Raw genomic sequence first — 27,991 nt, 5'->3', positions numbered from 1 at the left:
GAATATAAAAGTATGAGGTTATAAGTGATTTTTACACTGTTACGCTACAATGGGCTTCAAATTCAATTGGAAATAATAAATATTTATTTCGCATTATTTCTACCTATTATTAGGTTCTCCCGTTACTGAATTACTGACAAGAAAAATCACAAACAAAACTAAAAAAAAAGTAAGATGAGATATTTGACAAGTTGTAAGGAAGTACTAAGAGATGATATCGCGAAATTCCTACAAGAACGAGATAAACAACGACAATTTTCCATTTTATATCTTCAAGTTCAATCAACAACAACAACAACAAAAAGTGACTTATACAATAATACACTATCACGCTACGACTGCGAATTTTATATAAAACTAGCGGCCCGCTCGCGGTGACACCCGCGTCAACTATGTTATTATTAATTTCTGTCTCCATGGCTACGTCCTAGTGACGTCTATGCAAAATTTGAGACTCCTAGCATTTGTAGTAACAAAGTTTCATACAAACTTTCAACCCCAAAAACAACCCCTTAGAAGTCGAATATTGCAAATTCCCGTCTTAGCGAGCACCTACATCCTATAAGTAACTCCTATGCAAGATTTGAGATTCCTAGCACTTGTAGTTTCTGAGATTTCGTGATGAGTGAGTGACCTTTCGATTTTATATATATAGATAATAACTATGAAATAGTTGTTGCTATATATACATACCTATTTTACATATAAATCACAAGGCCACCATATATCAGCATTTCGTTCACAAAGAGCGGTGCAATACGCGTAATATAATCGTTGTAACCTCAACTAGTACCTCGCAGTCACAGGTTATGAAAACAGCGTTTGTTTACTTGCTGTTAGCAATGTTACTGCGTTTCTAGTTCGTTGGATAATTGATTTAATGATCGTTCACAGGGTCGCTGGCATTACGTACTGCCTACCTTATAGGGCTGGCTGCTTCTGTGTATCATTTAGTTAAAAAAATAGAAATATTAAAATAATTTCTGTTTGAAAAACTGTAGGTATAAACTTTCCATTTCTACCATGTAAGGTATTAAAAAATAATTTAAATAAGTCACCTTTTCATTTTTAAGGAATCGAGTACCTTAATATTAGGTTCCCTCTGCCTACCTTCCATACATGGAATACAGATAGAACCATTAATCGAAAGAAAAAAAATCCAATTTCTGTTGGATCAACGACAAATTTTAGAGTTAAGTGGAAAACCCAAATATATCTTCCGAACATTGTCCACAACACTTAAATGTTATATGAGAGAGAGACATTAAATTTAATTATTAAGTTACTAATTAAATCGATTTCCTTCATCATTGCAGCGTTCGATCTTTGACACGTAGAAAAATGGAACTCGTATATAAATACGAGCATTGTTGGAAGCAATTTTAATTTTTTATAGATGACCAATGATAGCAGTTGCACTTATATACATATAGGGGAATTGTGCTCAAGATGGCATACTATGATAAGATGACACACTACCAATATTGATGAAACTATTAGCGCTAAGTGCGATCTTGTGACGTTTTAGAGAGTGTCTGTAGATGCAGCTAGTGCTTAAATTCAGTATGGCTGAAAGTGAATGCAGATGGGCAAGTAATTCATGTTTTCGTTATTTTCAATTGCAACAAATTTTTCTTTCGCTTTTGCTTGATGGTGAAAAGACATGTAAGATAAAGATTTTCTATTTGAACTAATTATAAATGTAAAATAGGATTATTATATGACACAACTAACGCTAAAAGCGCATCCTAACCTATAACGTTTTGTCACAACGGTTAAAATTAAATTCATATATCTATTGGGTAAGATGACATACAAAACGTGAGTATAAGATGGCATACTATCATACCCTTATAAATAGAATCGATGTATTTTTTTTGCTTTACCTACAAAATGCCTGGCAATTACAAACGAATATATATTGGTCACAAGAAGACATGGATAAGGCTGCTAGAGCAAGGGCATTCAATAGCCGCAAGTGACGAAGCTTATTTCCCTTTTGGAAAAGGAAGTGACTGATAACGGTATCCAACCTCGTAAAATTTGCAACATGTATGAATCTGGCCTTAATACTGTTTAAAAGCCCCCCAGCAATGAAGAAAAGATTTATTTGTGACCTATGCTCGACAAATAATGATGGCGTTTTTATGCCACATAGTAAGTATGTCATTTTATCCTGTAGATATGTCGTCTTACACTGGTCGACTTAAGTGCGATTTTTGTTTGTTTTTATGATGTTTGAAAGATGATTGTTCTGAAACTAAAATAATTTCGTTGATTATGAAATATATAATAGTATACGCAATATGCTATTCTCAGATGACTTTATTTATTTGAAATATTTGTCTTCAAACAAAAAGTATGTCATCTTAAGCACAATTCCCCTACCTACCTAAATGTTAATTATTAGATATTTAATTTTAATTTAATCCAGTTAATTCAATCCAGCGACCTGACTGTAAACGCAACAGTTGTGGATTCGATATTCAGTCAGGAAAATTTTCATTTACTCTCTATATACGGGACATACCGCTAGCTAAAATTTAGCTAAAGCTTAGATTTAGCTAAAATATGTTCTACTTCTTTATATTACCACATATATATGCAATCTAATATTAATTTCTGTCCCTTAGTTAGTGATAAAACGATCATTCTAAAGCTATTCACACTCTATTAATTATTGTAACAGATATGGATCACGAGAACGCAGTAACGAGGGGTTGGAATGACGAGAATAGTGCATAATTCTATAATGAGACTTAATATAACAGTAAGAAAATAATATAAGAATATATTTTTTAACAACTACAAGTAAGCCTTTTACAAACAAAATGTAAAAATAACATAATAATATAATAAATAAATCAGCTTCACGCTGCATCCTGTCCACAGTAGGGTAGGCAGAGGGAACCTAGTTAAGCTTAAGACACCCCCACCCCCACTTTCCGAATTCTGGAGGCATTGCGTATTGAGTAGGGGAACTCAACGCCACTCTTTGCCTCGACACCAGATCGAAGAAATGGAAATATAAATTTAAATAAACATTTCATTTCTCAAGTGAGAATCGAACTCACAACCAATAGCCCCTGCGCCGCGACTGGCCTCAATATAATAACGACATATTATAAATAATCAAGTGGAATAGCAATTTTGGGCGAAAAACGAAACAACTTTGAAGTATACTCAGTATTAGCCAATATGTTTTAGAAAGTACCTAACCACAACATAAAAAAGCGACAATTTTTATGGTTTAGATTTAGAACAAAGTAAAGCGAAAAACCTTTACATTCAAACACTGTCACTTGAATATTAAAAAGTTTAAGCGTCATCTAAAGATTACGTAAAGGTTGTATCTTTTATTTTTTATGCATTCCTAGAAAAACAATATCTTACTCCACTTATTGCGGAATGTCTAGAAAAACAATAAGCTATTTCTGAGTATAGCAAAGTAGGCAGAGGGAACCTAGTGTTAAGATACTCCGTTAACCCCACACTGTTCAATTTTCGAGACATTGCTAGTTGCTAGTTGGGTCGCTAAACTCAACGCCGTGCGTTGTCTTCCTCTTGTCTTAACACTAAAGACAAAAAATGAAAATAATTCATTTCCCCGAGTAGGAATCGAACTCCCAACTGTCGCGTTTATATTGTAGTCAGTATATATCAATTTTAGATATTACTGAACGAAATTCCCTGACCACATTCAACATTTTGATTGTTAAATAAGGACACGGACGTTGACGACATAAAGCTGATCTCCTAGAACTGATATCTTTATTAACGTATGTCAGGAAATACATAATAAAATCACCGTTCCCTACTTTCCACCAAATGTTCGAGATATTGCATGTAGATTAACAGAAGTCAACACACTTTGATGAAAAAACTTGACACCAAAATAAAATTTATTTCAATATTTTTATTTCGTCTAATTTAGTTATAACATACAATTATACGTCATAACCTACATAATAACCTATTTTTACTCAAAAACATATATACTAATTTCCCACATCTCACCACCTTTACACATTTAGATCCTTTTAGCTTGTAAAAATAATTCGCAACACAAAAATATCATCAAAGTAGAGTGTCAGTGGGAAGATAGTTATACCTAATGCTAAATCAAAACATACTTTTTAATAGTGTTTCGTGTAACGACCGAAATACTTCAAATATTATGTTTTTGAGAATGAGAAATGTGCATTTATTCTTTTATAACATTTCAAAAGAGGTTATCAATGTCGTCACAGCACACGAACGTCACAGTAAATAGGACGCTTAGATGTATTTCAAGGTATAATAGATATATACGGATATCTTATAAAGTATTACGTACTTTGTGATGAGGGTTGTGGGTTCGATTAGCACTGCAAATTAACTATTTCCATCTCCTCGTACTGGTAACGAGTTCTTGCAATTTGCCACTTATCGCGCAATGTCTTGAAATTTGAGCAGGAAATGGGGAAAAGTGTCTTTACTCTACTTCTTTCTTCCTACCCTGCGATAAAGCTTGCAGCAATTTTTTATCGCATAGCAGGATTAATAAAGAGATCCTAGGGTTAAGACAATTCGTTCTCCACCGTTAACATATCGTTCCGTTATCTATTTATATACCATTAACATTATTAAAAGTAGTTGAAGATCGTTAATTCATATTAAAAATGTCAGTACCGTCGGCCCTACCGGAAGCTACCAATGCACCGGCTCGAAAGGCATTTCTGCCGGGAACAGCAGGCAAAAAATTCAACTTTTTAAAAATAAAAATTTACCATATGTTTATAACAATCATCAGCTTCCCGTGTGAGCATCAACAGTATTTATTTGTAGACTTTAACATCGTTAAAGTATTGTTTAATTTAATAATATATTTACTTTTGTAATATTTTTTTTTTCGATTATTTTAATAAAGGAGGCAGAAATAATGTACCTACTTCTAAAACAGTTCGTTTTCAATGTTACATACTATTATAGACTTAAAAATAAAACATCGAATTTTCATTTATTTTTTATTATTTACTATATCGTCCCTACTATGTTTTATAAAAAATATATATTAATAACAAAGTCTATAAAAAAAATCCCTAGCTATTTTATATACCTACGTTTGTTACCTCATTGTATCAACAACTATTTCTTCTAGACTAAATGGAAAATAAATGGAATAAAAGAATCTATTGTTTTAGCCTATTTTCCTGTCCTTGAAATGTAACGTTTTTATGCTAATAGACGAGAATAACACTCATTAAACACCAAGTAACAGTGATACGATGTACATACATATATATCCTTTTAATTTATTAGGTAGATGGTAAAAATGCCAACTCTTACTCTACAGAGCGGGAATATATGATACAATATCCAATAAAAAATACATATTTAATAGGATTTTACAACTGACATACAGACAAAGGCATGTAAAGTTAATTACAATTCATTATCTAAGTGTCTTCATAAAACAATACCATTTAACAACCAAAATTAAATCAAAATTTTAAAGGGCGTCGTAATAGAATTTACAACCTTAGCGTTAAATTCTACAACGTGCCAGTTCAATAAATTACGAAAAACAAAAAAATAATTTCTGTTAATAGAATCTAGTAGGTACTTAGTCGATAAAAATAAAAAATATATTTATAAGTAATAAATAACATTGAAAAGTTATAAAAAGGTACGGACCACGTTTCTCTAGATTTCTTGTCTATGGCTATAAGCTATAGATTCTATAATTATTTTTTAATCTAAATATATCTACATTATTATATTTTCTATATTTATAACCATAGATAATTATAAGACAACCTGTCCGCGACGCCGCGCACAGACGTCTGCACGCGGCGTCAATTAACACAGCAGCAGGCGTCGACCTACTCTCGTTATTTATATACGAATAACTACTGAATAGTATCACAGTGTAAAAACACGTGAATTATAAATATTATTCGGTGCATAGTGACGTAATTTCCGTTACAGCTGAGACCGTTAACCGTTCGTATTTACAATGTTCAATATTTGTTTTAGACGCAAGCCCTTTTTGCTCATAATCTTTGTGTATCTTCTGTCTTGTTATTTTCCGTTCATTAACGGTACGGAATACAAAATTAGAAATATGGTTTTGAAGGGGTCTCGTCTATATACAAAAATATATAATCCGCAATTGAATTAGAACCCACACTATCTGTCTTCTTTCACATTTAAATTTAGTTAAAGCTTATACATATTATGGATATAAGAGAGGACATAAGAGCTCTAGCTTTTTTGAATTAACTTCCTCTCTAATTTTCCATGTAAGATGACGATGTCTGAGCTAATTTGAGATTAACACTTGATGGTCGTGAATCAGAAGTCTACTTAACGTGACGTTGGCGAAGTGATAAGTACTCAAATAGCACCATACCAGAAGTCTACTTGGATTAGAAATATTTAAATACGTGGAGAAATTATCTATTTGCAATTTTAGTCTTAAAATCAGTATATGTTAAGGCAACACTCTCACGATATATTCGTCTCTGGGTGAACAGTGGAGGGCGAAGTCTCTCTTTATAGCTTCCCGCATAAAGGTAGGTAGCTGGGTAGGTAGAGACAACGCACCGCCCAATTGTAGAGACATTGCAGGTTGAGTGGCGAAAGTTAACGATGCACTTTGTCGGTAATGTAAAAAGTAAATATGAAAAGTTCCATCACTTCATCGTTATCGTCCTTGACAATAACAATAATTTAATGAATATTAGGATATAAAACTGACTTTTCACAATTACAAAATGGATGTGCGAAACCGTTATTTAGTATGGGAGATAAAGTTACAAACATATGTATACTGAACCTTTATAGATTAACGGTACAAGGCTACGACTACCGAGTTGTTAAATGTATTTTATCAACTTATTCTTTTGGTCATTTTGTTTAGTTATTATCCCTACAAACACATTCATATCTTCATTCTTAAGAATATAGTACGTATAGAGCAGATTTGTATATTTAAACAAACGACTTTACTCCCTCGAGTGGGAATCGAACTCAGGGACTGTACCACTGCGCCCGACGGCCTCAACATCTTATTATAAATTTAGTAATTCCAATTAAAAGTTAAAAAATTAATAATAAACCAATAAAGAAGCCATATTTAAGGAATGCATCGAGATCGATTTTAGTGAATATATCAAAGGCTTCTGTGACAAAAACGTCGTCCGCATTACGTAACACACATGTTATATTGTAATAGGTGAAGTCAGAAATATGCAATCTTCGAGTCACCTTGGATCGTTTACTTGCTCGTATGATACAATGGTCTTAATACTTGTAATACGTCATACTAAGTAAATAGTTATTTAGTTGTAAATGAAAAGATTTTTTTAGATTTCTTTGAATGTTGTCCTATATCTTACTGTATTTTTTTAGTATTTTTCTCGAGTATTGATTATTTGGCTAAACTTGCTTACAGAATGTTAGACGAGTGAATAGAGAACGAAACTCTCCGAAATATCTCATAATAATATAAATTACGTGGAATAGTAGACATTCAATTTTCCTTATTAATTAATTAAATTAATTCATATTGTACAATCTTTTTCATCCACACAGCAAAATCTACACTATACTACGAGAATAATGCAGAAACGACCCTATTTTTCATTTTTTAAAGCAAAGGTAACTGACACATATAAGAATATAGATAAAAAAAGACTAGAAAGATAATTTATACAAAACAGGCGATATTTATCTAACACAGTTATCGACGGCCTTGTCGCGTGCAGCTTTAATTCTTGCAGCTACACACATTGATATGCGACACAAATTGTGTTTTTTCACAATTCTTGTGATGCGGTGGGACCGTTATGACATAGTAGGTCGCGAGTTCAAATACAGATTGTACGACATACTTACTTGAATTAAACGTAGATGTGCACCTAGTTAGCTTCACACTATAGCAGGGTAGGCAGAAGGAACCTAGTATTAGGACACATTGTTCCCCATCCAATTCTGTTCTGTTCTGTTCGTGTTGAGTGGTGGACATCAACGATACACTTTACCTCGTTGCCAGAGCGAGTTAATTATTAAATATTTAATTTCCTCAAGTGTTAATCGAACCCACAACCTCTCGTTTACAGTCGCACCCTTGTGTGTGCACTGCGCCACGACCGGCTTCAACCGCTAGGTGCAGTTAAAGCTAATTTATAATATTGGCACTAAATGTTATCTAAATTTTGTTTGTTTTAAGTAAAATGTCTACTGAATGTCCTAACTTAGTACACGGTAAACTGTTTCCTTATCTATATATATAAAATCGAAAGGTCACTCACTCATCACGAAATCTCAGAAACTACATGTGCTAGGAATCTCAAATTTTACATAGGAGTTACTTATAGGACGTAGGTGCTCGCTAAGACGGGAATTTGCAATATTCGACTTCTAAGGGATTGTTTTTGGGGCCGAAAGTTTGTATGAAACTTCGTTACTACAAATGCTAGGAGACGTTTTCAAATTTTGCATAGACGTCACTAGGACGTAGCCATGGAGACAGAAATTAATAATAACATAGTTCACGCCGGTGAAACCGCGAGCGAGCCGCTAGTTAGTTATATTAATAAGTGACTCAAATTATCCCACGAGAATCACATGACAGAGTGACATATTATACTATAAGAGATTACGTGCGTGCCAAATTTCATTAAGATTCGTTGTGCCGCTTAGTCAAAGGAAGTTGAAAAAAAAATAACTTAGTTTTATTTTCAGATTTCAATCAAATTTAAATGGAAACATTGTGAAAGGTTACCGCTTTCAAAAAATGCAAGAATTATGCAAATCAGTGTATAATTAGTATTGAAGAAATTATGGAACTAAAGTTGTTATAAATGTGAGGTAATAATGCTTTCCATTTTACACCAGATAAGGAAACAAAAGGTAAGTATGTGCTGTATAAAAAATTATGATGAATGTAAACGAAATACGAAATTAAATATTTTTATTTCCTAACTCTAGTACCTGGATAAAGCGCAGTGATGTCTTCCGGAACTCATAGTAATGTTCCGAAAATCAGGCGGAAAGTGAAATAGAAGAAGAATAGCTAGGCGAAGTATAAAATTAGGTTCCCTATGCTTATTCTGTTCTAAGAATGCTGGCTCAGTAAGTAAACGAGAAACTTGATATCATGTTTTTCTAATTAAAAATAATTGTACCTATACTTTAAACTATTCAATAATAAATAAAAAAAACCATATTCATATAACAAAGATTCCATACTAAAAATGTCCTAGAGACACACACTAACAACATAAAAAATATAATTACAATACAATTATTAGCAGTAGTATAAAAGATCCTTTAAAAGCAATTTATAATTTGATCATTCTAGAACTATGTCACACAAGAACCTGCATGTTTCAGATTTTCTAACTGGCAATACGTCTTCGGGCTAATTGGATTAACGTATTCTAAGAAATATAGGTTACCTAACGCTGCTTTCTAGGAATACCACTGTGAGAGGCTCGCACGTAACTTAGTCTCTATGCAAGTATTCTAATATATTATAACTTAATAATCTATTGTTCAATAAAGTGTTATATAACTAGAGTACCTATTAAAAATATATGATTTATACAATTTGAGGGTGAAGTGAATGTATTGATTTATTCTTTCCTGTATTAATTTTAACGTAATATACAATATTCAGTAGAAGTTAATTTGTTTTATTTAGCTTCATGCTATATTCCGCATATGGCAGGATTGGCAGAGGGATCATAGTGTTAAGGCACTACATCCTCCTTCCGCCAACCAACGCCTCCAAAATAAAAACAGAGAAATTATGTAGATACTTTATTCTCATAACAAAATGAAACTCCAAAGACGCCAGTTGTAAAATGCTTTCACTGCAATCTTAGAGAATCCAGGACAGTATGTGTGATGCAAAATTATGACGTAGGTAGTTTAGTTTCATATAATAATCGCATCGACTAACAGGCAAATGTGACCTTAAACCAGTCGCGTCATTATGACCCGCTTAAATAAATGGTCTCCGGCCAGTCGAAGGATAATATCACAAATAGACAGAAAGTGAAGAACGACGATTAATTATAACAATAATAATATGTTTTGTAAGTTTAATGTACGACAAAACGTACGTAAGTTTAATGTACGTTTAACGCCGTATTATATACGGCGTTAAACTCCGCCACTCCAAATGCAAAATATCTCGAATTTCGCGAAAAGTAGAGAATGGGGACCCTTAACACTATGCTACTTATGCCTGCCTACCTTTTATGAGAAAAAACCGTCAAACTGTTTTTTTTTTATATAAAGGAACATATTTTTATCTAACATATTATTTTCAAATACGATGACGAATTACTTAAATATTACAAGGTAAACTATACCTACCTACTTATATTTATAATTTTCTTATCTAAATCTGAAACTAACTCGTACAACTTATAATTGTATAATTACATACTGCGTTAATATCTTAGTGATTCAACGAATTGTAGAATTGGTAAAATAACAACATGCATGAAATTACTATACAAAAAAATCTTGCGTTGCCGAATGACTGACAAACAAGTCACAGACAGAACTACTGTACTTAAAAAAAAATTAAATCTAATAAACACCTACAGGTAGGGGAGCACAAATGAGGATTTCTTGTTAATTCTGGGATTCATGACAAAATAAACCCGCTCTGCCTCTGTTTTACGTCGATCAAAAGACAAAATGAGACATTCAGTTGACGGTAAACTCTTATCTAAGACTGTGTTAGTAGATTTTGTGAGATATTAAAGAAATAAAATAAAATTCATAGCGTTTAGTTTTGGGCACGTTTGCGATCACATGGACAAAAAGACATTCATAGAAAGGTCATTTTTACTTTAATTAGGTGTTAAAGGATTTATTCTTTAAATAAATTCGCAGGCTGCTCTTAAACAGTTAAACTAAGCATATAATTAAATTAAGATCGACGTACAAGTAATACAGTAAGCATTGTCTATGAGTATTTCGATTGGACACGTTTTTCACTAGTTACAAGTTGAACATTTAAAAAAAAATCACATAGCAACCTATGAGTGTCTCAATAATAGCGCGCGTGACTAAGTATAACATATAAGAACCGTAAAGTTTTGCTCCAGCTACCAACGCCAAAAGTAATCATGGCGTACTTTTTCTGGGTATTTAAAAGTTTCACATAATTGCAGCTTCAAATACATGTACGCAAACAATACAAGATGCTTTTATTTTTTATTATTTATGCAGCACACTAATAGCAGGAGTAGAAGAAGGAAATTACGAACAAGCAAGTTACCCCACTTTCCGTCTCAATATGAGACGTTGTGTGTTGAATGGAGAAACTTAACGACGCTTTTTATATTAGCAGAGTAAAGAGATGAAAAAAATAATTAAAAGTGAGAATCAAGTCCACAATTATCGCATTTACAGTCAGCCTTGTCCCACTGCGACACGATGGGGTAAAAATATTTTATAGATTATTTATTTATAGAGGGCATGTGACTGTAAGCGCGGCAGACTGGGTTCAATTCAAACTCAAGAAAATGAAATATTTGATACTTTATTTCCTCGCATTGGTATAGAGGCAAAGCGCGGCGTTAAGTTAAGCCACTCAATAGGTAACATAAATTTATAAAATAAGCAGCAAATAGAGACCAAAATCTAAGATGTCTATGCTTACATAAAACACAACAGCCATTCTTTCAAATTTCAAAATTAAGTAATAATATAAATTACACTTAGAAATAAACACTTTTTCTATACTATATCATTTTACCATTATTAGATAATTATGAAAAAAATAAATAGAGCGTAAAAACGAGAACAGCATGCAAATAATCCTTTTATGTATTTATATTTAAGTTACAGCATACTAGCATAGCGTATCTATATCGAACTACTTATAAGGCCGTTGCACTGAACAGTGGTAACTCATCAACTGGGCTATTCACGTACAAATGATAGAAACATGAAATAGGCAAATTAAGTAAGAATGTAGACGTTTTTACATAATAATACAAATCTTTAATATGATATAATTTATTGTTTTAATACGGAAAACTAATGACATGCTCTGGTTTCGGTTGTAGAAACTATTATCCTATACAAATTATATTTATTAAATATCATTTTAAAATAAAATACAAGTACCTTACATTATTTTTACGATTATAAGTTGTCAACTTTTATAAAATATTGTACTTGGATAGGATAGGTCACTTTAGGCTTCAGAGGCCTCATATTTATCTACGACATGAGAGCCTTATCTTGTTTACAAGTTATTTTTTCATATAAATATCAGTCGGTCTCTTTATCGAGTTTAGTGACATAGGTATCACTTTCATTTATTTACTGTTTTTTTTTAGCTTCACGCTTTATGCCGCATAATGCAGGCTGGACAGAAAGTACCGTTTGTTATAACACTGCAGTCTCCGCTTTCCGTTTAAATTCAATTGTAACATATAATACTCTATAATTAATATAAATATTTAATGTAATGCTAACTTCTAAGGAAAAATGTAATGTTTTAATACATTTTTTAATAAATCTCGCAATTTTTAATTAAAATTCCTCTCCTCATGCGAAAACCAAAATTGTAATTGTGGTACAAAACACGCCGATAGCCCATCAATGTCTTTGAGTTCTGCGAAATCGATCGACGAGGTCGTTTACCTCAGCTTTGCTATGACACTTGTCCACTCAAGTCCAAAAATTATTTTGATCCTCATTAATTTAATAATATGTACCCATTAATGTCGTCGTAGCGCAGCGACACAAGCATGCGATACTACGCAACAGTTTGTGGGTTCGATTCCCAATTGAGGAAATATCATATTTTCATTTTCTCGTTCTGGTATAAAGGCAAAACGCTGTGTTGAGTTCTACCTCTCAACACTCATGAGGTTTTGGCGGAAAATGGTGAACGGAGTGTCTTAATATTAGGTTATCTCGGTCTACCCTGCTAGATGCGCGATATAACTAGAAGCTAAAAAAATATTTTACTTGTATTCTCAAGATATGAAATCTTATTTAACGCGGGACTTCCCAAATTCATACACTCAGATAAATTTATTTAATTAAACTACCTATTTTATGTAAGTGTTTAAAAATGAGGTAAAATAATTTTAATTATATTTTACAAGTAAAGTCATTCGTAACAAACATATCAACTTAAATTCTTAAGTAAATCCTAACTAATCAGTTACGATTTATTTATTTTACTGCCACATCATTATTAAGTACACGCCAAAACAAATCACTATTTCTCCATAAGTAAACTATTTCATAACTAACATAACAAAAAAGAAATGTTAATAAAAATGAACTACACCTTTGTATCGCAGTTGAAGTGACATTTTCTCTATGTATTAATAACATTGTTATAGATTCAAAGACATAGATCTATAAAATAAAATCCATTCCACCGAGCAGGAATCAAAGCCGCAACCATCCCGCTTACATTCCGCACAGTCACACTGTGCCACGATGACCTCCACAAATATCAGCGGTATTTAGAGCCAAGCATATACCTATCCACATTATGGTAGCGTTGTCAATTAAAACGACCTTACTACTTGCGTTAATAGCTGCATAGTTACTAGGTAGTTACAATCTAGGCAAAATTTTAACTACTATAATAAGGAAGTTATTAGGAAAATGTAGTCAGGGTTTTCATTTTTTACATGAATAATATGTTATCTATTTTTTTATAGATAAATTTAATTATCTATTATACCTAATGCGTTTAAAATTACTTATAAAATGAATATTTCACGCAATATCCCGCATTTAGCAGGATTGGCAGAGAGAACTTAATGTTAAGACTCTCCGTCACTCAATCCCGCTCTTTATCTTTTACCAGAGTGAGAAAATGACCATAATCACGCGAGTGAGAATCGAACCCACAACAACCGCGTTTACTGTCTACGTACTGCGTAACAGCTTAGTGACAAATCACTTCATTAATATTGTAGATATTGATTGTAAGATAAGCGAAATCACGTTAACTATGATAAAATATCTTTAGCTCCAACGAATGTGAGATTGTCCTCTGTATCGGACATTTGCTTACATATAATAATTATGTTTCAAATCTGTAGTGAAGTCGGACCGCGTAGATAAGTACCGCCAATCAATAGATAAGTGGAGTGAATTGTCACCTAGATTTCAACTTAAGTTTTATTAGAGGCTTGTTACCAAGGAAATAATTGACAGATCTTCAAAGAAATCTAAATTAATATTTTTTTTATAATCAATTAGTACGAAAACATCGGTCGTAAAAAAACCAATGACACGGGATGTACCAACTACTTAATAATATTTTTCTCTGATTCACATTATATTTAAGTAATAATTCCAAGGAAAGAGAAGGAAAAGAAATAGATTTATTCTTAGGAAAAGAAATAGATTTATTTATAAAACATTTCAAATTCCCACTATGTTCAAATATTTATACTATTTCTGTAAAAAAAAGAATATTTTAACCTATTTTTTATTATGGTTAATAACTTTGCTAAAGTTCCGCCACTCATTATTTACGCTACCTCTTATTATTTCTTAGAAGTATTATGTAAGGAGACAGTAATTTACTCTATTTAACAAACAATAAACGTGATAATTCCATTAAATACAAGTTGAAGCTCAATAGAAAAGTTTTAGTTTTAAATGTTTCTATTACGTCGAAATAAAAGCAACTATAAAGTTTTCCGCCGGCTTGTCTCAACAGAAATGAATATTTTACCGATTGGCAAGTTCCTTGGTTACTGACATTTTTATATTAATTTCATCATCATCATCACAACAACTACATTGAAAATTCAAAATGAATTGTTATTACACATAAAAATAACCCAACGATTTATTTAAACACATTTAGTACCAAATGTATATATTACTAAAAAAAAACTATAACACTACAAAATTCCATTAAATCAACAGAAGTAACAATATTACATAAAGAACACGTTTCACGTTACAGATATGATGGATATCGGCGACGAGAGCGCAACCGGTTTGTTCTCTCAATACCAAGCTTTACGTACATACCCGTATCATTATAAGAATAAGGTAATTTACCGTTGCGTTCGCTCGCTGGTAGCTCAGGCTCGTTGCTAATTTTTAATCGCGAAAATGACAAATATCCAATACTTTTACGATTTCATCATTTTATGTGATACAGACAGTAACGAGACGTTTCGGAATTGATTCCTTCTCGTAGAATAAATTATTATCAATGGATATTGGTGAGAAGCTTCATAGAGTTCCACCACTCAAAACGCAATGAATCGAAAATTGGACTAAGAGTGGGGAACGGAGTACTTAACAATTCCTTCCTTCCGTCTGTCTACTCTGCCATATGCAGAAAAAATATTTTTATATTTTGTCATTATGGTTTCGAAGATAGTCAAGCCACAGTTGTGATGATGGTGAAGTTGCTTGATTATCTTCATCACCCCAGCCATAATTCTTTCCTCTAAATTCTCATCTGTAAGAATTTGGTTTTCTAAACGTTTTACAGATGATCAGTTTCATCATATTTAAGGATTTGGTCAAGTAATAAAACAAAAAAAATTAAAACGTGTCATCCTAAACTTAAACACACATTCCATGTTTTATATACTTGAAATTTAACAATATTTATTTTACTACTATAATGGGGGTCTCTATTGGTCATTTCTATTTTACATTATAAGATCAAAAGGAAATCATTGACAAACAAGCTCTAAATGTCGTTTAATAATATAAAGTAAATTTATTCGATACTTACTCCTTGGTAAACTAAAAGATAATAAATAACACAAAGTGCAGTAAAACACAATATAATATTTGTTTATAATTATTATATTACTTGGAACTCCAAATATTGCACAAGTTATGGCTGGTGAGGTAAACGAGTAAACAACAGTGCATTTATATTATGATTTGCCACAAAAGCTTTCTGTTACACCGAAACTATAAAATAAATCTATAACATATCTAAATAAATTAGCAGAAAGTAAGATAGGCAGAGGGAACTGAGTGATATGACACTCCGTTCACCCCGTGCCGCGCTTTGATACTAGAACAAGGAATCAAAAGACATATCATTACCCCGAGTGGAGATTGAACCCACCACCACCCCACTTACCACGCGCCACTGCGCCTCGACCGCCTCACAAATAATAGTAAAGCGTAATAAAGATTTAACAACGTCGACGTTAATTTTACGGTGTACTATATAAAGTAATAAACCATGTCTCCGGCAGCTAAGTATTCTAACGACGGAACTTTAAAGCTGCAAATAGTCGTAGATGTAAAAGTTCGCGGAGTTAAGCGACATGCGATGTATCGTGCCGGAGCAGTATGACGATAAGCGTTGTGTGCAAAGTTTGAAAACTTTGATAAGACAGCGTTTTGTGAAACACGTTGTCGTGCTGAAAGACGTATCAGTAATAGTTAACATTTTTGGTTAGTACTGTTTATTTCAGGTTTATTATAGAAAATTAGATTGTTTGTAACAATATAAAGAATTGTTATCAGGAACTACTATTTTAGTACATTGTTTAGAAATAAGTTAAAATTATAAAAGTACGGTACATACTAAAACTTTAAAAATCAATTAATTACACAGACGGCTGAATATAGAAGAGCAAAAAAAAACCAATTTCAGTTTCATCCCGAAAAAAAACGCGACACACTGAAATCGTTAAAATCGACCCTGAACAAATTGAGGAATCCCGAACGATCCGAGACAATTATATTAGAGACAGATAATAAATAATTTTAGTGTTGGACAGTGGCCAAAGTAATGCCACAGCTTTCGTTATCATCACCGCTAAATCAGGAGCTAGACACGTTCCAAAACTACTAAGTTGGAACTTACTACGGTCGGAGCCCGCCTGGATGTGTCCCAAAAGTCACACCATGAAATTAAATCACGTTTATATACGACGGTGACTGCGGCTTCAATGACAAATTCTTCGCACATTAACATTGCTGTCATCGTATAATTGGTTTAGTTTTAAAAATAAAATTATAAAAAAACATTTTATCAAGACTATTTTAAATATGTTAGGATGCTTTCACATGGAAACTATAATATTATAGCATAAGAAAAATCATTGATCAGCGAGCGAAGCGAAACATAAGGAATCTTACAATTCTTTAAAAAATAAAATTTAAAATAGATAAATTCAAAATAGTAACGGTGTGATAGTCACCCAGCAATAATATAGCGTATTGGTCTCGCAGGCCGCCAGCAGTAAACCGCGTCTCGTACGATAACGGCGCCAACTACAAAGACTCGCGTTAAATTTAACTGCAAGATGAATCGATCGCTTTGAATTGCTTTTGCGTTTGCATTTCATTTTGTTTAGCTTGTTTGTCTTACTTGGGTTTTAGGCGATGGCCAAAACTGAGGCGAACAATAACATCGGTGTTTCAATTAACGGACGGACAGATTGGTGTATTTGACGCAGTTGGCGGTTAATTGTGAGAGAATTTACGTTTTGAGAACAAATTAGATACATAGTTGCTTCACGCTCTATCCCGCACTTTTAATTTATTTTTTTTTTCAAAGATTTAGATGACCGCTTCTGTGGTCAAATAAAGATACATACATATAGAATTGTATACGATACCACTGTGTGCACGTTCTAAGATTAAGGTAAAAGGTATAACCTATAGGTTATACTTTACCCTTGCTCGAGATTAGAGGGCGAGAGGGCTATCTAATACAAAAATAATGTTTCAATTCAAGCAGTGGTTTCGAAGATTATTGCGTTTAACAAAACACACTTTTCAGTTTTATAATAAAATCATGGAAGCATATAATAGAACAATATTTTTGCATATTTATATTTCAGTTTTACACATTACGTCAATTTCTATAAGCGTAATGTCAAACTATTTACATTCGTGACACGAGTGTTATAGGTTGTAATTAATTTTCAAAAAGTAAAGCGGATGTCATTTATTAAACAAATATCTACCATTATTAATATTGTATTTATTTTTAGTGAACACAGTATTATAATAGGTACATAAAGTTTATCTGACACAGACGAATAGTTAAATTATGTCTATCGAAAAAAATGATTGTGGTAATAATCGTCCATAGACAACACTACATAATTATTATTATATTCCGTATTATATTATAATAATATAAAGAAATCGAGTTGTAAATAAAAAAATACTTTACTATTATGTATTCTTCAATTTACAGCAATTACAAAATCTCTTGAACATGCCAGACCGAAGTAAAAAAAATATTAATAAATAACAATTCATTCGTTGGTATCGAACCAACATCCGTCGTTTTACAGTCACACTCCTGCGCTCCTGCGCCATGACGGCCTACACATATACCTACTTATTATAATTGGTAAATATAAAAAGTTAACAATATGATAACACAGCGATAGTACAAACATATGTAACACCCCAGCGATTACCGACATGGCGAAGGCAACAAAAGGGCCAATGGCCATTAGCACTTATTAAGAACACAATGTAAGCAGTGTGGGGTATCCGATTACTGACGTGCCACCGTCCGCCGCCTCACTGAGGTCATACTCAAGTACATGCTTTCCATCATAAGTTTCATATAACCATATCATGCATACGACTATCGTATAGTCTAATATGTTGAGAGTTTTACTTACTTCGGGATAAGTTATTCAAAATAACCAAATAGCATAGAACAAAGTGATTTGTTAGTAATATAAATGTGTATATTTTTCAATAAAAAAAATAATAGCACACATTTTTCTCAAAAAGAGGCCAGCAAGAGGCTGTAAAACCGACTGATTGTGGGTTCGATCCCGACTCGAGGAGAAAAAATATTTATTTAAATTTATATTTCCATTTCTTCGCTTTGGTGTCGAGACAAAGCGCGGCGTTGAGTTCTGCCACTTAACACGCAATGCCTCCAGAATTCGGGGAATGTAGTGCCGTAATACTAAGTTCAATCTGCCTACCCTGCTATGTGCAGGATACAGCGTGAAGCTGATTTATTTGATTATTCTCAAAAACGTTTACAAACAAACATCGATTAGTTTACAACTTTATTAAAAACCTAAAAGAAAATAACTAAAGTTGTGTACGTCATAAACAAGCATAGTGGGAATTGTCAAAACAATTAACGTGATAGCTTCCCTCGATAAATGGACTATCCAACAACTATGGTTCAAAAATATTTTGAACCAGTACTCCCTGATATTAGCGCGTTTAACTAAAAGTATATAGGTAGTATAAGATTGCTTAAAGCAATAAGACCGCCTTTGCATACGTGTTTTTCTTTCAATCTTATTTGTGTTGTTCTTTCTATATATTTCTTTTATGTGTGCAATAAAGTATATTCTATTCTATTCTATTCTATAAATACATATACATATAATTATAATCTTGAATACTTAAATCTCCAGCATAAAGCACTCGCGTACAAACCGAGAGCCTTAAAGTATACTATTACAGTTGCCTTTCAAGAACATGCCTCACCACAAACTATATACAAGAGAACCTATAGAGTAATTAAGATTATTTTCTTCATTATTTTCTATACTTTTTTTATTTGCAGTTTCACGCTGTTCACATATAGAAGAGTAGGCAGAAGGAGCCTAGTGATAAAGACACTTTATTCCCCATGCGTCACTCAGTTTTCAAGACATTATATCAAGTGTCAAATCTCACCGCTGAACTTTGTCTTGTTACCAGAGAGAGGAATTAAAAATATTTTTTTCTCGGAGTACTAATCGAACCTACGACCATTACGTTTACAAGGCAATGTGCCACCACGACAGCCTCAGTAAACGGCAGTAATTAAGAGAATAACTCAAACGTTAAGTAGGCATATCATTTCATATTTCACGCTATATTGGTCCAGTAACACGTTCCTATTGAATAAAACGCTATGATTATGGATACGAATCTTATTTGAAGGGATGTATGTTATGTATACTAATAAAATATCTTTTTTGAAGGGATAATTTTAGTTATTCCAACTTTGCAATTAGTAAAAAATATTTTTTTTTAATTTATGACGTTTTTATTTACGTTCACATATTATGTACCTAGTAAAATATAACGATAATTATAAAAATATATATATTTTAGTCTTACTGTAGCTGTACGCAGAGGTTATAGCTTAATTTCGATTTTGTAAATTATTCTAATTATTTTTATACAAACGACAGTCATGTCTCTAGACAAACTCGAAGAAGTGATCATAATGTTTTCTTTTGCTAAATTTACAAAATTTAAGAAAGAGTATAAAGCACTTTGTCATCACTACTGCTCTTTTTTCTTATTTTTAGTGCCTCGTCGTCTTTTTACCAAAAGAACAATAAAATATCACAAAAAGCTTGAACAAAACTAAATTTTAACTCATAGATTAACCAATTGCAAACCTTTTAATCAAAGTTAACTAAAGTACCAACAAGTAACCAACGTCTGCGAGGCGTGAAGGGCATCACGGAAGCGGTCGCCGCAGCGCACAGAGCGCTAACTAGACGATTATACCGTTTCACACGACATATTGTACAAAGTACAAACGAGGGCTTTTGTCCGCGCGCGATATATGATAGCTATGTGAGAGAAAAATTATAAGCAACCATGATATACACTATATTTTTTTTTCAATTTTTCACGCTTTATCTCACATAGCACGATAGTTAAAGGGAACCTGGGAACCTATTGTTAAGACACTCCGTTCTCTATTCAGACACTTCCGTTTGTCACCATTCGCAAAATTATAGAAGCATAGCGTGTTGAGTGGCGTAACTTATGCCGCGCTTTGCCTCGATATTTCTTTTTAACAGCAGGGTAGGCAGAGGAAACCTAGTGTTAATACACTCTGTTCCCCACTTTCCACCGAATTTTTCAAGAAATTGCATATTGAGTGGTGGACCTCAACATTCCCTTTCTCTTTTGACATATCTGTTATCTATGTAAAGATTGTTAATATGGTTATAAAATGTACATGAAAAGCTACAAAACTTATTTAACTAATACTTTAAATTAAGACATTATCTATGTAATAAATTCCTATATATGTATATTATTTAGAAAAATACAATATAATTAGAAAATAGCTTCACACTATATCACATATAGTATTATATAGTTAGTATTAAGACAATCATTTTTTTGCATAGCATTTTATCTTTTTACCAGAGCAACAAGATGAAAACATTCATTCCCCCATGTGCAAGTCCAACCCATTACATTTACAGTTGGCCTGCTGTGCCACCTTGCCAGGCCAGCCTAATATATAAATTAAATAGCAATATTTGTTTTGATTCAAAGGGCGCAGGACCGGACAGAGTGGCAATAATTAGACGAGGCCTATGTCCAGCAGTGGATGTTGAAAGGCTGATGGATGGATGGATGATTTGTTTTGAACCTAATTATATCTCATGAACTATTTGATCAACTACTTAATTTAGATCAAATAAGAATGTATAATTAAAAAGCTTAGTGTCAAGATACTCCATTATCCACATACTATCAGAATTAATTATGTTGAGTGATGATTGAGCAAATAACAATTGCATTAACATAAGTTAATAAACAGATAACTGTTTCACTACTAAACAAGGGCCTCACATGATAATGATTTATTTATAAATAATAAAAATGAGCAAGCAAGAGAAAAATTTAAAAACATTAACTCAGCAAAATTAATTAAGTCCTGATACTTAAGTATGAAAGTCATTATTTTTAACTGTAATATTGTTTGATTTAAAGCTTGTTTGTGATAATAGTTATTTACTGATAACATGGCTGGTTAGATTAGACGGTCTGTCCCATTACTTTAATAAATGTTGTAATTGAAACTTATTGGCCTGCTAGCCACCTCTTTGTCACTCAAGTCATATACTGACCTAATCTACTTACATCCTTTGATAAACGCAACAATAAAACAAATTATTTGGGCGTCAACATATTATTAGACTAGCGGCCGCCAGTATTGTCAAATAGTCATCTCAAGTGTAAACAATACCTAATGTTTTCTGAAATAAGTAAAAATGATGTCACCATAAGCGCTAGAGCGGCGGCCTACGCGCCTTACGGCAGTCAATCTAAGGGGGCGGCCTCCAATTGCCTGTGGACGACCTCTGACCTGACACTACTCTATGAATCTAATATTTCGTAATAGGTCACCATCAAAACAATAATCCGCGGCACACTTTCCATCGCCGTAGTCCGTAGGGAGTGACACAACTTCATATAATCTGCTATAGCTAATACCTTCTCGCTTGCACTCATGGCGAAAACATTAAAATGTACGAGACAAAAATATCTGTCAAAACTTTTGAAACTATTTACACGCATCAAAAGTAGCTGTTGCTAAGAAAAATATTGTATTAGAATCTGGAAGTAACTTAGAAGTTAAGTACTAACCGTAACCAAGTAAACATAAATCCAAAACAGACAGCAAACTGACGGTCACCGTGAAAACAACACAAAACACACTTTACAAAACTTTACTTTTATTTAGGTCTTATCACAATGTTAGCACATTGAAGAACAAACATACACTAGCACGGGGCACCTCAAGAGCAACACTTGCACTAAAAAGTTTATTTACAATTATTTTTCACTTTAAAAAACAACGCGTATTTCACGGGACGTCTGTCGTACTCCAACGAGTTTCAGCCATTTTGCTTATTGTTGACTGAACGTCATAGATACACAACTTTTTTCTAATTACTTGTACAGATTATACGTACATAAAACATTCAATACATACAGATTATAAAGAGCGCTACTGAAAGTAAAATTTGCAAAACTATATACGGTAATTTGTATTGAGGTCAGTCGTGGCGTAGGTGCACAAATGTGTGATTGTAAACGCGACTGGTTGAGGGTTTGGTCACCACTCGAAGAAAGAAAAATATAATATTTTCATTATTTCGCTCTGGTGTCGAAGCAAAAACGCGATGAGTTCTGCCACTCAACACGCAATGCTTCCAGAATGAACAGAAATGAAATGAAATTTCTAAACACTAGGTTTCTTCCGCCTACCTTGCTTCGTGCAGGATACAGCGTAAAGCTTTTTTATGTAATGTACGGTAATACACATTTTGGTTGTCATATACATATAAATTATGAATTATATTTTTATATAATCACGATTTTAACGTTTATTTGCCTAAAGTAATTAAAGAACCTTCAGTCTGTGTTATTGACAATCAGAATAATGATTAATAATTGTCAGAAGTAACAAACTTGAAATTATAGTACATTTTAATTTAAATATAACTAATTATATAATTTACAGTTTTAATAACAATGGCAAATTTAGTTTTCATACTATTGATAATTGTAGTAAGCATATTTATTTTATGACATTACTTATACATTAACTTGTTATATTTAATAATTTTGTCCACATATTCAGGTCTTTTCGGGTATGACATATGCTACTGATAGCTTAATAGATGATGAATATCATGAAATGTCTACCGAAAGTAAGTTCTTAAAGTACTGTTATATATAGTCAATACTTTTGTCATAATATCGTTGAATTGGATAAAAATACAAAAATATTGTTTTAGATACTGCACCACAATTTCCGCTAAACTTCGACCAGGTTCTCACAGATGCCGGCAATATATTTTACAAATTTATTGATACAATTACATCTAAAAAACGTCTCTTAGGTCTTGATTCTAGATGGTATTGGTAATAAATTATGCGTTATCTTTGACCATTGGACTTTTTATGCTTCATACATACAAAGTCATATCTTTAAAAATATAGCAATAAATTATTTCACAAATATGTCGTATCTTAATTATAACTTCCTAGTTCCTACTTCAGTTGAGTAAATGTGTTCTGTGGTGCCTACCTAGTTCGAAATATTTGTTTTTACACTGGCAGCTCAGTCTTAATTTTATTTAACTACTTTCACATAAATCAAGAAATTTACTTTGTCATATTTTTTTTTTCTTTTAAAGTATTAAAAACACATAAAATAACCCTTTATTAGTAATAATTTTGTCATAAATAAAAATAAAACTTAAACGGCACTCAAATTAAGACTTCACTGTTTGACATAAAATGGCGCTTGATTGCTAATTTCCCTTCGAATTCTTGAACGAAAAGTTTGGAAAGCGCGCGGATTTTAGATTAAACGTTTTTGAATCGAGTATACAATAATATTTTCAATTATCAATTAAATATGGAGGATGATACGAATCTTAATGTAATTGTGGCAAATATTTTAAATGAAAAAAGCCACAGCCATTGTAGGTTATGTTTAAAATATATTAAAGAACAATATGTTCGTTTTGATGATCCTGTCTCCTTAGACCCATCTAGCGGTACTTTTCATCCTTTATCTAATATTTTGGAGAAATTACTTGGTGAAAATGTAAGTATTTGTAATAAAGTATAATAATTATTTCATTTTAAATGTACTATAACAACTTTACTTCAACAGATCTCAGAGGATATCACTGGTGTCGAAGCAGTGTGTACAGAATGCACAAATACTGCACTTGTTTCGCTTCGTTTTATAGAAAAATGTAAAAACTCTACCGATATTTTAAATCAAGTGTTTGAAAACTTATCCAATACTTTAGATGCAGATATTGAAATTGAAGACAAAAATAAATCATTATACATGGTGATTGATGACCTCCAGTCGAGAATACTTTATGTTGATAAACCACAAAAGAGGCACAAACATAATATAGTTAAAAAACTATATGAGTGTATCTCTTGTGATGACTGTTTTGAGAATTTTATTGATTTAAAAGTGCATAATTTAGGAGTTCATGGGAGTTTAACTTGTGACAAATGTATGGAAACATTTAGAAACGAAGAGGATTTGATGTCTCACGAGAGTTATACCCATAAATATAAATGTTCTGATTGTCCCCAATATAGAAGTTCTGAGGAAGCTTTGAAAGACCACCATGATCGAGAACACAATATATATGTATGTAAAGAATGTGGTAAGCCTTGCCAGGGGTTGGATAAATTGCAAATACATGAAGAAAAGCACAAATCAAAGAGTGAATGCCCTAAATGTGGTAAACGTTACACTACGAAGGAGTTTTATGAAAAACATGTAAATTTATGTCTAAACAACTTAATTGATCCGCATCCCATAAGGAGTTCCCTGGAAAAGTTGTATTCCTGTGAGAAGTGTGAAAAAGCCTATAGCACCCCAGGGGGATTGAGAGTGCACATTAGATTTGTTCATGGCAATGCTAAACCCCATGTTTGTAATGAATGTGGTAAGAAATTTACTGCTCCAAGTTATCTTAAAGTGCACATGATAAAGCACACTGGGGAGAAAAACTTTAAATGTCACATATGTAACAGCAGATTTGTTTCTAAAGAAGCTCTGTTATATCATACTAGACGTCACACTGGGGAAAAGCCTTATAGTTGTAAAATCTGTAGTGAAAGATTTGTTAATGCTTCAGCTAGAGCTGAACATATTAAATTTAAACATGTCGGGCCTACGCTTATGTGTGAGATTTGTTCTCGAAAATTTGTTACAACTCATTTCCTGAAACAACATATTAGTAGACATCATGATCCAAGCAGTAAATTATATTACGGTAGGAACATGATACCTCCAAATCTTCCTGTAGAACAAAATATGAGAAGGTTCATTATTAAAACAGAAAATTGATGTTTAATTATGTGATGTTTGTAGGTTTAAACTCCATTCGGTGAAATCATTTCTTCATCCCGGTAATAATCAAAATCTTGTTATTCAGTTCCAGTCTTCAAATGGAGATGTGCAGAAAACATATCTTAACACAAGTTCTCTCTGCCTACTCTGGTCTATGTGGCATAATGAATACATCATGAAATAAAATTTGAAAATGAAGTTAAGTTGAATTATGAAATTATATGCCTTATTTCTTATATAAATAATAAAAAAGTTTTAAATCAATTTTTTAGCTGATAATTTTAATTTAAGTAGGTATTAGTAAAAAAAGCATGAAAAAATTGTTATATATTATTTTGTTAAAATAAAATAATGTTTATACAGAGAAATATGGAAATTTTATTTGAACTTAATTATATAATAATTATTGTTTAATTATATATTAAGTATTACTAGTTCAAAGTACAGTGGGACAATGTCTGACGGAAAATATGATAGGTGTAAGTTCGATACATTTTTGAATGATTGTACTAAAATTATTTTCATTTTTGTAAAAAAGCATGGCGTTGAATTCTGTCACTGCACTGAACATTCAATGTCTCGAAAATTGTTCGAATTGTTTAAACTCAGTTCAGAGGGAACCATGTTTACACTTCAAATGTGAATCACAAAATAAGTGCTAAGTAAACAGATGTGGTTGTCGGACTCGTTTCGGAAAATAGTGATCAGTATCAGTTATATACAATTTGCTACTTGGATTAAAATGTCTTTTAATGTGACTTCTCAATTGGAACTGTGTTAGGAACCTCATTTCACAAAGGCTACATACTTTATCTGGTCCTATGTGTTTCCTACGTTTATGTTCCATTCTTCTAGAAGATGATAGAAAGCTCTCATTGCATTGATCACAAGGATATGGTTTTTCACCAGTGTGTAATCTTATATGATATGTAAGTGCTGCTTGACTTACAAACTGCCCACCGCATTGTTCACAATGAAAATTTTTTTCTTTAGTATGAGTTACTATGTGATTCTTAAGTCTACTAATTGCATCAAATTTCTTATTACACCATTTGCAAGTTAACACTTTTTTAGAAAAGCCATGGTCTATTCGTAAATGTGAGACGAGACCATTTTTACTAGTATAACATTTATTGCAAATATCACATATATATTTCTGTTTAATGTTATCTTTCTTGCCACAACATTTTAAATGTAATTTGTATGTGTGTTGAGATGAAAATTTCTTATTGCAATTCTGACATGTGCCAGCTCCATGTTTGTCTAGGTGGACTCGTAATTCTAGTTTTGAAGGGAAATCTATTTTACAGAACTTGCATGTGGCTGGGGTATGATGTATCTTCCAGTGCATTTTCATTATTCTCTCAGTACCAAATTTTTTTGAACAATTTAGACATTGGACTGTTTTAGGATAATGTACTCTTTCCATATGTTCTTCCAGTTGAGTTGGTGTTAGAAACACTTTAAGACACTTAGTACAGGGGTTGGGGGACCTATTATGAAGTTTTTCATGCTTTACCAAGTATTCATAGCAGCTAAATGACTTATTGCATTCATTGCATTGAAAATCCTTAATTTGTTTTTGTTCTTGAATGTATTTACGACAACAATTCATAAAGTCTTTTAGAACTTCAATTTTTTTTGGCTTTTCTGATAATTTTTTACCACTTGGTAATAATATATTATCAGTTTTATTGACCATTATATATCCAGTTTGATGTTTACTTTTTATGCAATCTGAATAGGACAGTGAATTGGTTAAAATATTAATAGAGTTATTCCATTTTTCAACAGCATATTGTCGAAGTTTCAGGAATATATAAGCATTAATGGTCAGGACTTCGCAGTTCTCACATAAAATATTAGGCAATAACGGTTCCTTTTGTACCTACAAAATAATAAAACATTACGAAAATATAACACAATGTAACACTTTATGAAACAATACCAATAATATAAAAATTCATACATTTAAATCTTCTAACATGGAATTATATGAAACAGATTTAATATGGTAATAGGGTACTTGTATTTCTATCTGTTCTTCCAAGTTAGTTTTCTTACTAGCAAAACGTAAACATAACCTACAAATATGTTTACAACGCGATTGACCACACAAAAATTTATAAATCGATAAAGTCACCAAATCCTCTTTTTTACTATCAATTTTTCCCATTATTGTATATTTAATTGTAAATTATTGCTTCCTATATTAACATAAAAAATACATAACAATTATCTATAAATATTATGTTAAGCAAAGTTTGACATTGAATTGAAATAACTTAGTTTTGACATTTGTATTTTAAATAATCATTAAGGGTTGTAAATTAAATAAAGTTTCATGACAATATAATACTTTAC

The 27,991-nt window shown here is 32.2% G+C and overlaps 3 protein-coding genes and 1 long non-coding RNA gene across 5 annotated transcripts in view; 2 read left to right on the top strand and 2 right to left on the bottom strand.

Annotated features, from left to right (window-relative positions):
* The window catches only part of RhoGEF2 (Rho guanine nucleotide exchange factor 2), a 170,353-nt gene extending 147,709 nt beyond the window's left edge, over positions 1–22,644 (bottom strand). The window contains exon 1 of the mRNA XM_085194709.1: positions 22,375–22,644. The gene's annotated coding sequence lies outside the window, so the exon portion shown is untranslated. The remainder of the gene's footprint in view (positions 1–22,374) is intronic.
* A 508-nt stretch (positions 22,645–23,152) lies between these two features.
* On the top strand, positions 23,153–23,754 carry LOC146541074 (uncharacterized). The gene is made up of 3 exons (XR_014878343.1): positions 23,153–23,301; positions 23,375–23,444; positions 23,532–23,754. It is a non-coding gene; the product is annotated as an uncharacterized LOC146541074 (long non-coding RNA).
* Positions 23,755–23,846: 92 nt separating this feature from the next.
* LOC146541073 (uncharacterized) lies at positions 23,847–25,995 on the top strand. 2 transcript variants are annotated; one of them, XM_085191691.1, is made up of 3 exons: positions 23,847–24,349; positions 24,419–25,550; positions 25,649–25,995. In XM_085191691.1, the coding sequence occupies exons 1-3, from the start codon at positions 24,158–24,160 to the stop codon at positions 25,666–25,668; spliced, it is 1,344 nt and encodes a 447-aa protein (XP_085047817.1). In that variant the 5' UTR covers positions 23,847–24,157; the 3' UTR covers positions 25,669–25,995. The 2 variants fall into 2 exon arrangements, with proteins under 2 accessions (XP_085047817.1, XP_085047809.1); XM_085191683.1 differs by having other exon boundaries at positions 24,419–25,995.
* On the bottom strand, positions 25,942–27,919 carry LOC146541072 (uncharacterized). Its single transcript, XM_085191672.1, has 2 exons — positions 27,597–27,919; positions 25,942–27,515 (listed from the first exon to the last, which is right to left on the bottom strand). Exons 1-2 carry the CDS (start codon positions 27,801–27,803, stop codon positions 26,286–26,288), a joined length of 1,437 nt encoding a protein of 478 aa, XP_085047798.1. The 5' UTR covers positions 27,804–27,919; the 3' UTR covers positions 25,942–26,285.
* Between the last annotated feature and the right edge of the window lie 72 nt (positions 27,920–27,991).

The sequence above is a fragment of the Heliconius melpomene genome, chromosome 1 (genome assembly GCF_056956725.1).
Source record: "Heliconius melpomene rosina isolate 202511_hmr_F chromosome 1, ASM5695672v1, whole genome shotgun sequence".
NCBI classification, from domain to species: Eukaryota; Metazoa; Arthropoda; class Insecta; order Lepidoptera; family Nymphalidae; genus Heliconius; species Heliconius melpomene.
Note: the sequence above shows the minus strand (reverse complement) of the source record. Positions and strands in the feature narration are given on the sequence as shown.

Coding starts and splice junctions, on each gene's coding strand:
- LOC146541073 (XM_085191683.1), top strand. CDS start 24,158: ATGGAGGATGATACGAATCTTAATGTAATTGTGGCAAATATTTTAAAT. Junction 24,350..24,418: donor AGAAATTACTTGGTGAAAAT/GTAAGTATTTGT, acceptor TTACTTCAACAG/ATCTCAGAGGATATCACTGG.
- LOC146541072 (XM_085191672.1), bottom strand. CDS start 27,803: ATGGGAAAAATTGATAGTAAAAAAGAGGATTTGGTGACTTTATCGATT. Junction 27,516..27,596: donor CCATGTTAGAAGATTTAAAT/GTATGAATTTTT, acceptor ATTATTTTGTAG/GTACAAAAGGAACCGTTATT.